This window comes from Astyanax mexicanus, chromosome 25 (assembly GCF_023375975.1).
Source record: "Astyanax mexicanus isolate ESR-SI-001 chromosome 25, AstMex3_surface, whole genome shotgun sequence".
Lineage (NCBI taxonomy): Eukaryota > Metazoa > Chordata > Actinopteri > Characiformes > Acestrorhamphidae > Astyanax > Astyanax mexicanus.
This window is the reverse complement of record NC_064432.1, coordinates 354,142-369,819: the sequence shown is the minus strand read 5'-3', so window position 1 is coordinate 369,819 and position 15,678 is coordinate 354,142. Positions and strand designations below refer to the sequence as shown.

The following is a 15,678-nucleotide window of genomic DNA, read 5'->3' as shown; positions in this document are numbered from 1 at the left end:
TATTATTATTATTATTATTATAAAAAATATAAATATTATTATTATTATTTATTAAGATATATATGGTAATGCCATCTAGTGACTTTTTTTGGTAGCAACAGTGTGCACTATTAAAACAAGCAGTTTATCAGAGCTGTGTGTGGATGGCTGGTGAAACTGCTCATTACATGAAGCTGCAGTTCTTCATCCAACCACTAGTCGGAGCTGCAGCAGCAGCACAAGCTCCGCTCTCGTCACTACTTCAGTACAGCCCAGCCACGGGCTACAGAGCTCAGCCAGTCCGTTTTTACTGTTTCTGTAAACAAATAAAGGTTTTAACCCCACTAACCGGATAATACAGCTCACTACAGTTCATCTTTCAGCCCAAGCAGCTAACAGCAGCAGGTTAGAACAGCCGACACGGAGGCACTGCTCGGATTACATTATAAACTATAATGTTATACAGTTTATACAGTTAGCGCGCTGCTAACCTCAGGATGTTTATAACTACGGAGTTTAGTGGACACACCACGGCCGCCAGGTAAGTCTTTTAAAGGCTACTGAAGACTATTAAAGGCTATTAGAGTGTAACCCCTGGCTCCCAGGGGTTACAAGAGGTTATTGAAAGCATTATTGGGGGGCAGAAATCAGTACAGGCTGGTTAGATAAGTGATGTGGGTATTGTCTTATAAATATTTACACATAACTTATATCTCTCCTGAAAAGCTTTTATTTTAGTCAGAAACACGCTTGTGTTTACTTTATCTGAGAGAAAGATGTTTTTTTAATTCAATGGAAAGCAACAGGTGTAGTCAATTATAAGTTTAAGATTTTTAATCCACCTCACTGTGATCTATAGTCAGTGTTCTCAAGTCACACTGACACACGCATTTCAGCGAGTTCACACGCTCTCACCTGCGCGCACCCACCCCTCCGTTAGATACAGATACAAAACCTGCGCGCCCAACCCCCGCCCCCCCTCCCCCCCTCCCCCCCTCCCCCGTTGGACAGATAAAAACAGTGATCACACTCCCGCCGACTGCGCTCATGCAGTGGCTATCTCTATTTAAATGAATAGGATGCGCTGTGTTGGTGCCGCGCCATTTGCGTAGCGCGCTGCGCTATTTGCGTAGCGCGCGCGGGAGGGATCGTCGATCCTCTTTTTGACTTCGATACTCGAGATCGTGACCTCATTTCGATTCGATTTCGATAAAATATCGAGATCGTGACACCCCTACCTTGAATACAGTGAACTGACAGCAGCTCTGTGTAATAAACATCTTAGTTGCTGTAGATGCTGTAAATACTGTACATCTCTTACAGTTTATTATAGTTTAAAGTAGCTCTATGCAGTGCTGTGTAGAGCAGGGTGCTTTAGTTCTGGACCTCCACGCTTTAGTAATGCAGAAAAACAGGACATGGCCAATGGGTTACATCACCTGTTCCCTGAACTTCCAGTGAACAGAATCCAGAACTGGAAGCTTGATTGAAGACCTGGAGAAGAGTAACTTCTAGTTTAGGAATCACATTTTTTTTTTAAGATGTAATACTTACAGAAATGTTTCTTGTGTTTTCCAGGGCAGAGTTTGGGTTATGGATTTGTAAACTACGTGGATCCGAAAGATGCAGAAAAAGCCATCAATACACTAAATGGACTGAGACTGCAGACCAAAACTATCAAGGTAAGAAGTAGGTTTTATTTTTAATCTTCTTTTCTTGCCAAGGATCTACTTCATAGTGTACTTGTGCTACATATGTTAAGTAAATACTGTTTTTTAGTTTATTTTGTGTTGCAGCTTTTTGGATATGGATAATTACAAATTTATTTACAGACATGTTTTGTTAATTTATTAGTATGTTTATTAATATTTATTTTTCTTTGTATTGCTTTTGTATTGCTGTGGGTTTGGGACTCAATGTATCTGGTTACAGTCATGTGAACACTAGATTTGCTCTCAGTACATCAGCAGTTAATGGTAAACTCACTCTCTGAGACTGGTTAAGCCCTATATGTGGGGTTGTGGGACAGTGAGAATGTTTAAATGTTCACTCCTTTAAATTTACTAACATTAGTAAAAACATTAGTACATTTATTTTTTTAAAGCTTATTCTTCTGTATCTGTATTGTGGTTTTTGATTGGGTGAGCTCGAGCTGAGTGTAAAGGGCTGGTTTTATGTAGAGGAGGAGGAGCTGAAGGTACGGCGGCCGGCGGTGGTGTGGCGTATTGACTGCAGCGTGTTTCCCAGTTTTAGAGCTCTAATCAACAGTGGAGGGTTCTTACTGACGCGGTGCCTCTGTAGATTCGGCGCAGCAGGGCAGACCCACGCGGGCGTTTAGCGTTCACCAGCGCCGTAATTAAATCTGTACAGATAAGCCGGCGCCGGGTCAGCCGGGCCCAGCCTCTCCACTGTAGTGCTCTTCACTCCACACTCAGAGAACCGGCCTCTCTGTTTTATAGTTTAGATTATCTGAATCGTGGGCTGATTCAGTCGCTGGGTGTTTCTCCTGTTATCTACCAGTGCCGATACATACAAGCGTTTATTTACTGGTAATTGTTACTCTAATATTATTGCTGTTATTTGATGGTGATAATTTCTCACACCTCTGGTCACATTTTTCATCTCGAGCTTTATTTTAGTTTTTAAACAGGGAGTAAAGTTGTAAAGTTTCTTCTCCAGATTGTTAAACTGTTTGTTGCTGATTTTCTAAAGTTTCAGTGGAGAGATAAAACCCTGCTTTTATTTCTGATTTGGTGTTAATAATAGACACCAGTCGGGTTTGTTGAATTGCCAGAAGCAGCTGAGCATATGCTGATTGTTCTGAGCAGAGGGATTGGAGGGATTGGGTTGGTGTTTCGGTTTGGAGAGGTGTTGGAGCGTCAGTGTTGTATAAATATCTCCATCTGTTCCGAAGCCTCCAACAGGCAGTGGTTCAGTGTGATTGTTAGCTTGAAGACTGAAGTGTGAACCTGTTTTGGTTCGTGTTTTCTCACACTGTTTAACATGAATCTGATTTCATTTTTAAAAGATTAAAGTTCTGAGTTAAAACTGAAGGTGATGGAACCTCTTTATATTAGGATAAGTGCGTTGGTTTTTTCATGTACAGGTTTTCTCCTGTACTCTGTGTGTATAGACCAGTATTTTTAGTAAATAATGCAGGTGATTTGTAATGATGGCCTCCTATCTCGAGTTTTTAACTGGGAAATGTGCTGTGATCAGATTATGACTGGATCACAGTACTGGGTGGTATACCGGAGGGGAAATTAAAACTGCTATACTGCTAGAGATGCTTTGGAGCGCTGTGTAGAACAGTGCCACAAAAAAAAGAGATGCAGCTCGCTAACTAACATTATCCAATTAGCATAACAAGCTGACACACTGAAGTAATGGTAGCTCAGCTCTATGGAGTCAAATGCTCCTTTTGCTTCGTCCTGCTCTAAGAAAAATTAGTTCAGCACTTTATCTGAGGAGCTCCTGCTGCTGTTACGTATATGTGTTTATCCAAGTAAAAAAAATAACAGCAAACTTAATTTGTCTGTGCTTTGATCAAAACTTTAATCAGTGTTTTCTATTGTGAAACAATTCATATTTTTATGCATGTAAACTGCTTTTACTGATGATTTTTGTGGAAATTAAAGGATTTTAAGTGTGAAAAATACGTTAAGTTGTAGATTTATGCAGGATGATTGTAGTAAGCTGTTTGTGGGTTTTTTGTTTTTTTTGTATGTGTTTAGGTTTCCTACGCCCGTCCCAGTTCAGCCTCCATCAGAGATGCTAACCTGTACGTTAGCGGTCTGCCGAAGACTATGACCCAGAAGGAGCTGGAGCAGCTCTTCTCTCAGTACGGCCGAATCATCACCTCCCGCATCCTCGTCGACCAGGTTACAGGTGAGAGCTTACCTGCCACAGTTTCGCAGTTTAAGACTTTTGTGTGACTCAAGTATTTTGATACGAGTACTTTTACTTTAATTTAAGTCTGGCTCTCTAGTACTTTATACAGGTCTGCTTTGGAGATGGTCATATTTAAGATAAGTTGTAAAGGTGGTTTGAGTGCTTTTTAGGTTGATTCTAAAATTTCACCCGAAAGCTAATTACTGTATATTGCGTGTGTGTGATTGGCAGTAGCAGTAAGGCAGTGGTAGTGGTTTTAAAGTAGGTTAATGCACTGCTAAAGTATCTCAGTTCTGGAGCGAGAGCTGAGGCGCAGCAGAAGTGATGGTAGGTGGTTCTCCTGCTGGAGGACATCAGAGCTGCTGCTATTTGCTCCCAAAAAATACAATTTTCACCCCTCAGTCATAAATATGCATTCACAGCTGACATGTGAAATGGATTTTGGCTCAGAGAATGGCAGAGACTCTGTAATGAAAACCTACCTCTACCTCTTTCCATATCTCTCTCTTTCTCTCTCTCTCTCTCTCTCTCTCTCTCTACCCTGGGGCTGCTGTTTTAATGCCTGTTTCACAGAGATTTAAAATGAATTTGCAGTCAGTCTGATCTCCATTTCCAACATGCCATTCCTCTCCCCATCCCCCTATTTCTCTCTTTCTTAGTTATTCCCCCTTTTCTATTTCTTTACATTAGAATTAGAATTTGAACTGATTTATTTGAGCTAACATTCACCCTAATATATATATATATATATATATATATATATATATATATATATATATATATATATATATATATATATATATATATATTTGTGGACGATGTGTAAATCTGTTGTAATTCTCCGTAAATAAGAGTGAAAGTGTGGTATGCAGGTGAAGCCTGACGTAGGCTCTCTGTCTCTCTGTGCAGGTGTGTCACGGGGGGTGGGGTTTATCCGCTTTGACCGGCGGGTGGAGGCGGAGGAGGCGATAAAGGGTCTAAACGGTCAGAAACCCCCCGGAGCTTCAGAGCCAATCACGGTGAAATTCGCCAACAACCCGAGCCAGAAGACCAGCCAGGCCCTGCTGTCCCAGCTCTACCAGAGCCCCAACCGGAGATACCCCGGCCCCCTCGCCCAGCAGGCCCAGAGATTCAGGTACCACAGAAACCACCCTGTAATCACGTCATCACATTTACTGTACCTTAGATCCTGTGCTGTTTACTCAGCAACAGTAACCCATTAAACATCAGTAAACCGGCATGTCTAGCTTTTAGTTTTTGTATACATATTCAAATTCTAATTTAAGTATTCCAAATATATATTTTAAATACAGTTGGTTACTTTCTTACCTTTTTAAAAAGGATTTCGCCAGTCCTTTCTTTAATTTTGGGGTGTTTGGGGTTCTATTTTATTTATTTATTAATTTATTTATTTTATATGCATTTTTACTGTATGTAGAGAAAATACACAGCATGTGAAAAAAATCCAGCATTTTATTATTTTCAAATGTATTTATTTATTTATACATTCAAAGATACTGTCAGTCCAAAACATGTAAACATCTCTTACATAAGCATTTGGCTCAGTAGCGCCACCCATAATCTGATCATCGCTCTCGGGCAAAAGACATATGATTGACTGGTCAGGGGCCAGTCAGATTTTAGTTGGGGCCAATGCCCCTGTGGCTTCGCCCCTAGAACCGGCGTTGTCTCCCCCGAATGCGGCTTAAATCCAGTTTGCAAAATTATAATTGTCTTTTTTTTGAGGATGCTGGCTGTTCAGACTATTAAAACATCAATCTGGATCTTTTTCTAGTCTGTATAACCCTCTAATCTGACCTGGGCCAGCAGTCTGAACACTGTACAGTGTAGATCTGTGGGTGATCATAATGTTTTGGCTTGAGTTTGTGCACACAGGAATATCACCATTAGCAGCCTCAATTTTTCAGATTTATTATTTGTTAATGTAACTTTATTTTTTCCATCATTTTCAGGCTGGACAACCTGCTGAACATGGCTTATGGAGTGAAAAGGTAAGCCACGCCCCCTCCAAACACAACCCCCCGCCCCCAAACACACACAGTGCTGACTCAGGATTTACATATTGTTCTGTTAAACGATTGTTTAACATAAATCAGACGTATATCCGTGTTAGGTATTGTAACATTTAGGAGACTTTTGGAGTTCCCCAGGAAATTAGTTAGAACATGACGGCTAGTTACTGTTCTTTCATCTTAATCTACTGCAGTAAACTGCCAAAAGTATCTGCTCACCTGCACCGCTGTGTGTTTGGAGATGTAAGGTTTGGATAAAGCTTCTCATCCATGGAGGTTTTATTAGTTTTTACTGTAATAATTCTCTGTCTGGACGCAAAGCTGCAGGGAAAACATACAGACTAAGCAGCTGTAGGGACGTTTCCTATGGTGTGGAAATGCAGAGCAAAGTTCTGTTACTTTAAGAGTCTTACGGGGTGACCCTGTATATCCTATAAAGCAGAAATCAAAAGTAAATCAAACCCAAGTACTTTCCTCTTTTTATTTAGTGTATGTAATTTATGACGTTTAAAAAAAAAAATATATATATATATATATATATATATATATATATATATATATATATATATATATATATATATATATATATATATATTATTGAAGATTTATTATGAAATTTTAGAATAAGATATATTGTTTCAGTCATCTCTTATTAGCAAATGCATAAAAATGACCTCAAAATAAAGTTAAGGGATTAATGTGGAGTGAAATGGCCTGGTAATGGTAAAACAAAACTATTTTCACGCCATTAACAAAGTTCAAAGTAGATGCACACTTCATTGGTAGAATTCTGAGGATCCTGACATTTAAAGTAACACACTGTTGGGAACTTTTTATTAAGTCAAGATAAGTTGGGGACCAACAAGCATGAATGAAAAGGTAGGCTAGAAGAACATATTTGTAAATTAAATCCTTTTAAATGTATGCTTTGAAAGAAGGAACGTCATTGTTTGGCACTAGTGGGCAACATCCTTATGGAAAATAATTATGGTTGGTGGATTGCCATGTTAGTCAACTGGGGAGCTTCAAAAGTGGCAACAGGAGAAAGAAAAATGCGGCACTCGCTGGCTTTTAGCAGTAACAGATGAATTGGACTTAAGCGTGCCGGCAGGAGAATAACTGAGACTTAAAAAAAACTGGTTTATCACAAAGGTGTGTACTAGATTAGGAAACATTAATTTCTGCAGCTGAGTGAGTGAGTGTATGTTAATTAACAGGCGTTTCTGAAAATATCACTAATTTTCATGCATTTGCACTGAATTAATTTTGCAATCCGTTCCTCTATCCTACCTATTCCTTCGTGCTTGTCTGTTGACTTATCATAACTTAATTCAGTAGTCAGTCTTTTTAATAAACTAATAATGTCAATAAATATAATAAATGAAAGTTCTCAACTCCTCGTTTTAAGTCAGAGCCTCAGATTTCTATTAATAAAGTGTGGAGCTACTTTGATTTTGTTAATTGTGTAAAAATAGAGATTTCTTTACATGGGTAACGTTATTCCCCTTATCACTAGTATTGTAAGTCTGTTTAGTTGGGAGCACCAGCTAAAAATGCTGTATTTAGCTATTCAACAAAAGTTTGTACTCTGTTTAGGTAGGAGTTATTTTGTAGCCGAATGATTAATAATCCTGATGATTTAACTGATAACTGATTAATCGATTATTTTGGCTCTATGCACCAGGACTGCAACAAATGAATTGTTCATTGTCCAAATACGTGTAGACCTGACTGTACCTGCAGATTGTGCTAAAACATTACATTACATTACATTACTTTTGGCAGACACTTTTGTCCAAAGCAACTTACAATAGTGAAGGACAAAAGTAATCGAAGTTAAAGGTAAAAGCATCTTTATACAGGGCCTAAAGGAGGTCAAATGAAAATAATGGGATAGGAGTAGAGGAGGGGAAGTAGAAAGAAGGTTAGTAGTAGTTAGTTTGTTGTAATAACGACTTGTTGAACTGTAAGTTATGTAATATTGCAAAATAGTTGGAAGCATTTCGCTAAGTAAATAAATATACTGTGTTTTTCACAATATGTTATAAGAGGCGCTGGATTGTAAGGCGCATTTTAAGAGAGGCTAAGCAAACAAAACTGTAATTTAAAAAAATATATATATTTTAAAGTCAAACGCGTGCTGGATGTTAATCTACACACATTTCTTTCCTGAAACTGTTTATTTGGGTGTATTAAAATCTTTCGTTTATTTGAAGTAAGCTTAGATTCCCGAATATCTCCTGCACTAATGCTGGAGCATTAGCATTAGCGGCTAACCGCTCCAGCAGTGCTAGCTGGGGTTAGTAGCAGGCTACAGGCCGATAATACTTCCCTCTGAACAGCGAAGGAGCTAGCGCTATGGTTAGTGGGTGATGCTAATTAATTAATGCTGCTCCAGCATGCGAGCCGGAGTTAGTATCACACTACAGACTGATAAATACTCTCCTCTGAACGAGGGAATAGCGGTTAGTGGCTAATGCTAATGCTTCTCTAGCCTCTGTGCTGGAGAACTAAACTGAAACTCTGGTAGAATTCGTACATAAGGAGCACCGGATTTTAGGGTGCACTGATTTTTGGGAAAATTAAAGAATTTTCAGTGCACCTTTATAGTGTGAAAAGTACGGTAAAATCTGAATCTGGACAAATCTATTTGTTGTCTGAAGCGTTTATCTAAAGCCCTTTATGATCTAATTAAAACAGATCAATGCTAAAGCTAATAGTGCTAACAGTGAATGAATGAACTGCACTGTGACTCGCTCCCTTCATGGATGTTTCCATGACTCTAGTGTTCGGAGCGTGAACAGCGAAATCGGAACAGCTCACGTGCGAGGACTTATCAGTGCAGATGTTCATAGAGATGAGGACCTCAACAAGACAGTGTGAGTCTGCTGATTTACATTATACCTCATTATACCATGTGACGTTTGTGTTTATAGACTAGATAGTGTGTTTCAGCTGATTATTATTCCCCTGTCGAATGGCTGTCTTTAGTAGATCTGGGCTGATATTACGTTATTATATCATATCGACAATATGCTTTAATAGATGACTAGAGGAAACAGTCAGGAAAAAAAACTTAAAACTGGATACTGTGCAGCGATAAATTGAAGAAAGTCACTGTACTATACATGACTAATTAAATAGCAATAATCTCTCTGCCACTCTTGACTCTTTTTTTTTTTTCTCTTCATGTCACAATAGATTATGAACGTTTATGTAAATATTTTGATTAATAGTTTAAAAACCACTTTGTTCAGCTCTGTCAGTGTGTGATCACAGGCTGAATCTTTTATACTGTTCATATCCATACCAAAAACTTAAGTTTTATCTATAGATAAGCAGGCATCCGCTCAGCGTGCAGCTTGATTTAGAGCGTTTAGGTCAATGTGTCTTTGCTATCGTAACGGCGGGAAAAGTACACCTTGCTCGGCTCGAAATGCAACGCAAAAGTCATGTACTAGTTCTCTTAATTTATCATGAGTGTGGTTAATCATGTTTTGGGCGTAGCGTGAAATAATTAACCAATCAGAGTGTCTCTTGCTCATCCTTTTTTTTTTATTTATTTATTTTTTTTAACCCACTATAAGCTGCCCTTAAAGTCCTTTAATTTTCCCAAAAAACATCAGAGCTCCTTATGTATGAATTCTATCAGTCAGGTATTAAGGAGCAGTAAAGACACTCCACTGAAGTACAGAGTTATACAGGAGTTTCAGTTTAGTTCTCCAGCACCCAGACTGGAGCAGCATTAGCATTAGCCACTAACCGCTAATACCCTGTTTAGAGGGGAGTATTATCAGCCTGTAACCTGCTCCTAACCCTGGCTAGCACTGTTGAAACGGTTAGCCGCTAAGTTAATGCTCCAGCCTTAGTGCTGGAGAAATTTGGGAATCGAAGCTTACTGTAAATAAACAGAAGCGCTTTATTGACCTAAATAAACAGTTTTTAGGAGAGAAATCTGTGTAGATTAACTTCCAGCACTCATTTGACTTTAAAAGAAAGTATTTTTGTTTACTTAGCTTTTCTTTATTTAGCTTTAACTTAGTTAGCGATGCTCATAGGCTAAAAATGCAGGCTGCTTTATGCAGGATTTAGTTTGTTTGATGTAATCCAGTAATGACTCCCCTGGCTGGGTGAGTTGGTGTATATCTGTAGCTTGCAGGTGTGAACTCCTGCGCTGTGTTTGGGAATTTCTGGGCTGCGCGAGAGTCCGCAGTGCCGGTTGTGACTGCAGAAGCTGTCACATTCTCACTGCAGCTTTAGTGAAGCAAAATGGAGCACACCTTATTCCTAAATATTCTCTCTGGCTCTCTTCCTCTCTTTCTCTCTCACTCTCTCTTCCACCCCCTCTCGCGTGTGCTCTCGCTCGCGCTTGCGCTCACTTCGCACTTTCTGACATTTGGAGCACACCTGTCAGGATGCGAATGCTGAGCCGAACTCGGCGGAGTGTGTGATCTAATCTGAAACCTGCTGAAATAATTCATGCAGTGCTATTCTCCGCTCAGACCACACACTCTCGCTCTGCTCTCGCGCGGTATTTATGGGCTTTCGGATTTTTAGGGATTTTATTCTGAATGAAAATCTCAGTAGTTTTGGAGCTGCGATGAAGAAAGAATGTGTGCTGATGTAATTAAAGAGACTAGGTCATGTTTGTGTTGATCTGTTCCAAATGTAATATTCAGCTTAAATGGAAGCGCTGATGTAAAATTATGATAAAAATATTACTAATTTTTATTTTTCTGTCTCGGTCTGCGATGGATTTTCCAAAAGAATCTCAGAACAATGAATGATTAATCATACACCAGGTTCACACTACATCATTCTTAACTTTAGTGTTTCACAACCCAAAAAAGAACCAATATAGTAAAATTGTAGTAAATAGAGTAAAATCAGAGAAACTGATCACTTTCAAGTGGTTAAAAATATTTTCCTAAAAAAAATTGCACTCTGGTTTAATTAAAGCTCTTTCAGGATGAGAATTTGCATGTGGTAAAACCGGAGCTCAGTGAGGGACAATTGTGGTTGGTGGATCGCCATGTCAGTCAACTGGGGAACTTCAAAAGTGGCAAAGCAGGAATCTGTGTGACTGGATAACGGCAAAACTGAGCTTTTAGAATGAGCAGAGGGACTGACTAGACTATATTAAATAAATAAATAACATTAGTATGGGTGTATGCTAACTCAACTCAATAATACCGCATTGAAAACCAGGACAGAGGAGCAGCTATACGAATCAAAACCTCAGGTTTAATATAACCGGTAGTATCGGACCACATAGTATTTTTATTTATTTTTTTAATTGTAAGTAATTGAATTCTTCTACTGTTTTATTCTATACCTATTTGACTATATAGCTCTACATGTCGTATACTCTTCTTACCCGCGCTGAAATTTTTGTTTTTGCAGTCGATTTTCTCCCATGGCCATCGACGGCGTGACCAGCTTGGCGGGCATCAACATCCCCGGGCACGCGGGCACGGGCTGGTGCATATTCGTGTACAACCTGGCGCCTGACGCGGATGAGAGCATCCTGTGGCAGATGTTCGGTCCGTTCGGCGCCGTGACCAACGTGAAGGTGATCCGCGACTTCAACACCAACAAGTGCAAAGGGTTCGGCTTCGTCACCATGACCAACTACGACGAGGCGGCCATGGCCATCGCCAGCCTGAACGGGTACCGCCTGGGCGACCGCGTCCTGCAGGTCTCCTTCAAAACCAACAAAACGCACAAAGCTTAGCGCCGCTAACGGCGGGAAAAACCCAGAGAAACTTACTGTAAACCTTAAAAACACAGAGTGACTCTATAACCAACAAAACAACACAAAGTGCAGATGATCAGCGGTAGAACTTATGCTGTTTAGTATCTGATGTTTTTGTTTTCTGTTTTTTCCTTATTTTTGTTTTTTGTTTGTCTCTGCTTTTCTGCTTTTCTCTTTAAAAAAAAAAAAGAATATTGATTTAGCTACAAGGTGAACACTAGCATGCGTGGGTGACGATCGTGCCTGTCTTGTTTGTTACTACAAGGTTTATTTACTTTTCTTTTCTTTCATAGTTTTCGGAAAAAGTATAGTTTTGGATTTCGATTAGTTTAATGCTAACGCTTTAACAGTACGCTAAACTTTGATTTCTTTAAATGATTTCTTCATTGGTTCACACAGTTAGTTTAGTTTAGTTTAGTTTGTCGTATTATCAGTTAGTCGGCTGCATAATGTTAAATTAATCGAGGGGGTAAAAATAATTAAAATATATATATAAAAAAAAAGACAAAAAAAAATCTTAAAGCGGTACCTTGCCAAAGAGCTACGAACCTCTTTGAAGTGGGTTTAAAAAGCGTCTATTTTTATAAAAAGAAGAATTTGGAGAAACTTTTTACTGGACTTGGAAACACAAAAATATTTTGACTTGGATACTTTGAGAAACTTATCTTCATACGACACCCTGTGAGCTTTTCAGACTTTTCAGAGCAGGAAGTTTGCAGAGATTGAGATTTCTGGGAAGATTTGTGATGACGAAGATCCCTTTTGCGATCTTTGTATATTTAACCTTTAGGTTCTCGAGCCCGCGCTCCCGGTTTCGTACGTAACGTATATATAAATAAAACTCGTCTATCTATCTATCTGGAGGAGCGGGTGCTAGCTCAGAATATAGCTCCGTATGGGGGGAAAAATGCCGGCGGAGATGCAGGTTTTTAACTCCGCGAGAGCGTGCAGTCGGAGCGAGAGGGAGTCTTTAGGAAGGCGTGGAGACGAACGTCGGAGAGACGTGGTGAGAAATCTGTTCTTCCTCCAGGATTTCCTCCAGACGAGGCTCCGCAGCGCTCTGTGCTGAATTTAGTGTTTCGTTTAGAGACTTTCGTCTTTGTAGAAGCAGACGAAAGCTGGACCTGCTCTGCGCGAGAGGAGCGCGAGAGGCCGAGGGGAAGCCTGAGGAGAATGATGATGATGATGATTATGATGAAGTGTTAGGGGAGAGAAAATGAATATCTCCAGAGAGAGATATATAAATATATATAAATACCTTACTGTAAATAAGTACTTTACTTTACGTTAAGTTTAATGTATTTCCGTTTCCCCTACTCCTCCTTATTATCCTAATTATAGTTTCTTGTTTTTCGTTTTTCATTGCAGGTATGGTATTTTATTTAATTTTATTTTTTTCCATTTCAATAATAATATATAATATTGCCTTATTTCTGTTTGAGACAAAGTTTTGTTTACACATTTAGTTAATTCAAAGACTTCATAGTTTGTTTTTGCTATTTGAACATGCGTTATTATTCTTCTAATTCTTATTATTATCGTATCAGATTTGTTGGTGGTTTTGTCTGTAGATAGTCTTCTGCTTCTGCGATTTACGAACTTATAGGCTATTATAATTTAGTTTCTTTGTTCCTTTTGGTTTAACGTTATATATATATATATATATATATATATATATATATATATATATATATATATATATATATATATATATATATATATATATATATATATATTATAAACCTGGCGAGCCACAGTTTTGAACAAACTTTGATTTTTTTAGTTTTGGTTCATATCATACGTAATGCATATAACCTGTTATAAAAAAAAATGAAGAAAAAGTACATTACAGAAATGTGTATATTGCTTAATTTATATGAGGGGAGGTTGACTAGGCTTTTCCGTTACTGTAGCAAAAGAGAAAAGGCCCTTTTAGTGCGACGGAGAGTCGCTCGTTTTCCAATTAACCAATGAAAGGGCCTTTATTTATGCCAGTCTTTGCGTTTTGCTCGGCATTAATCGGAGAAGAGTTCAGGCTCCTCCCCCGTATGTACGGCAGTGTGCTATGCATTATATTACCTTTCGATTATTACGCCTAATTTCCTTTTATTTGGTTCATTTTTCTTTGATTAGGGTTTTTCAGTATTAATGAACTGTGACTTTCTGCTGCTCGGGGACGGGGGAGCGTACAGACCAACTTCTAGTGAAGGAATAGAAAGAGGAGGATAAAGGAGAAAAATGTCCTAAAAATGTCCTAAAAGCTGAAGCAGACGATTAAAAAAAAAATATACGTGGATCACGTTATTTGCGGTGTTAAAATAAAACATGGCTCTCCGTCCCCTCTGTGGTCACAGTGTAACTACTGTAGTGTGTGAATAATTATTTAAAGTTGTACAGTATGACCTTATTCACAGCTGTTTTTTGGGATATAGAATATATCTTTTTTTGGTTTAGTTTGGTTTGTTTCTGTTTTTCTGTTAAGTATTTAAAACTTTAAAAAAAGTATTACCAGAAGATGTACATGTTCTTTTCTTTTGTGTTTTGGATACTTTGTATTTTTTCAAGTTCCGTACATCAATAAAGAATTTGAAGGGAGCTGTGACAGATTTTTGGTCCTGTGTTTCATTCACATATGCGCTCGTTCTTATTCTGTTTAAAGAAAAATAAAACAAAAATCCAGGTTAAAAAAAAAGGCAAATTAATGAACGAATTAAACTTGATTTATGTCTGTGGGTTTCCCCATGGTGCACTACTAGCATTAGGTCGTTGTCTTGTTGCATGACCCATGTTCTCTTGAGGTATGGCTCAGTTCTAAAATATTTTAGATCAGAATTTGCTGATATAATTGAGAATTGATTGTTCTGGCAGTGATTTACAAGCTTTCTTGCCCCAGATATAGCTAAATTGACTCAAACCATGATGCTACCACCATTATGCTTCACAGATTTTATAAGTTTTTTTTATGCTAGATATAGGAGAAAGAACTGGAAGACTGTAATGCTATTTTTAAGTGATTTACAATATAAAAGCTTTTTTAGGGAATTAGATGAGATTGAGATGTTTGGGTATGGTGGAGGTTCTAGTTGGTAAATGCTGTAATATTTTGTGGGATTTCATTTTCCAGCAGCACTTGGCACACTGCCCACACTGCCTAAATATAATGATCCACTTTTTCGAAACACTGATTTTTGGGTTTTGATTGCCTGTAAGCCATAATCATCAATAATAAAAGAAATGAACACTTAAAGTAGATCACTGTGTGTAATACATCTATATAATGAGTTTCACATTTTCAAATGAATTACTGAAATAAAGTAACTTTTCAATAATATTTATATTTCATTTTTTTTTTTTTTTTTTTTGAGATGCACTAGTATCACTAAGCTGTTAGTGTTCCTTGTATCACTACTAGGGGTGACTGACTGTTGTATGAGATGCTCCTCAGATCACCACCAGCAGGTTGTGGTCTAGGTTCAGATGTTCATCCATAATCCTGACAACCTCATCTGAATGCAATCAAATCCTCACACTAATGTCCAGTGCCTTCATTAGTCTTCATTTAATGATTTAATAGAGTTAATCCAGCTGTGTGTAGTTTAGTCTCAGTATAAATACAGCTGTTCTGTGAAGAGCTCAGTGGTTTATTAGTGAACAAACAGCTTCATGAAGACCAAGAAGGAAGAACTCAGCAGACAGATCAGAGATAAAGTTGTGGAGAAGAATGAAGAAAGTTATTCTACACCTGTTTCTACAAACCTACCAAGACATGAACCAACCATCCACCCAAACTAACAGATCCAGCAAGGAGAGCACTGATCAGAGAAGCAGCCGAGACCCATGATCACTCTGGAGGAGCTGCAGAGATCCACAGATCAGGTGGGAGGAATACACGTCGTGCCTTGCACAAATCTGCCCTTAATGCGAGATCTATCTATGTATTAATCAGTTATAATCTCAATAAAATGCTTTAGGTTAGTGGTTGTAAGGTGGCTGGGCACGGGAGCAGGCGGATGTGCCAAA

The 15,678-nt window shown here is 38.5% G+C and overlaps 1 protein-coding gene across 5 annotated transcripts in view; it reads left to right on the top strand.

Moving 5' to 3' along the window:
- The window catches only part of elavl2 (ELAV like neuron-specific RNA binding protein 2), a 43,111-nt gene extending 29,204 nt beyond the window's left edge, over positions 1–13,907 (top strand). For 3 of the 5 annotated variants that reach the window (XM_007235519.4, XM_022668602.2, XM_007235520.4), the window contains exons 4-9: positions 1,558–1,661; positions 3,714–3,867; positions 4,780–5,005; positions 5,844–5,882; positions 8,690–8,782; positions 11,307–13,907. In XM_007235519.4, coding sequence (XP_007235581.1) covers positions 1,558–1,661; positions 3,714–3,867; positions 4,780–5,005; positions 5,844–5,882; positions 8,690–8,782; positions 11,307–11,637 — 947 coding nt within the window. In that variant the 3' untranslated portion in view covers positions 11,638–13,907. The remainder of the gene's footprint in view (positions 1–1,557; positions 1,662–3,713; positions 3,868–4,779; positions 5,006–5,843; positions 5,883–8,689; positions 8,783–11,306) is intronic. The other 2 variants (XM_022668604.2, XM_022668603.2) reach the window with 1 other exon arrangement.
- The last annotated feature ends 1,771 nt before the right edge of the window (positions 13,908–15,678 follow it).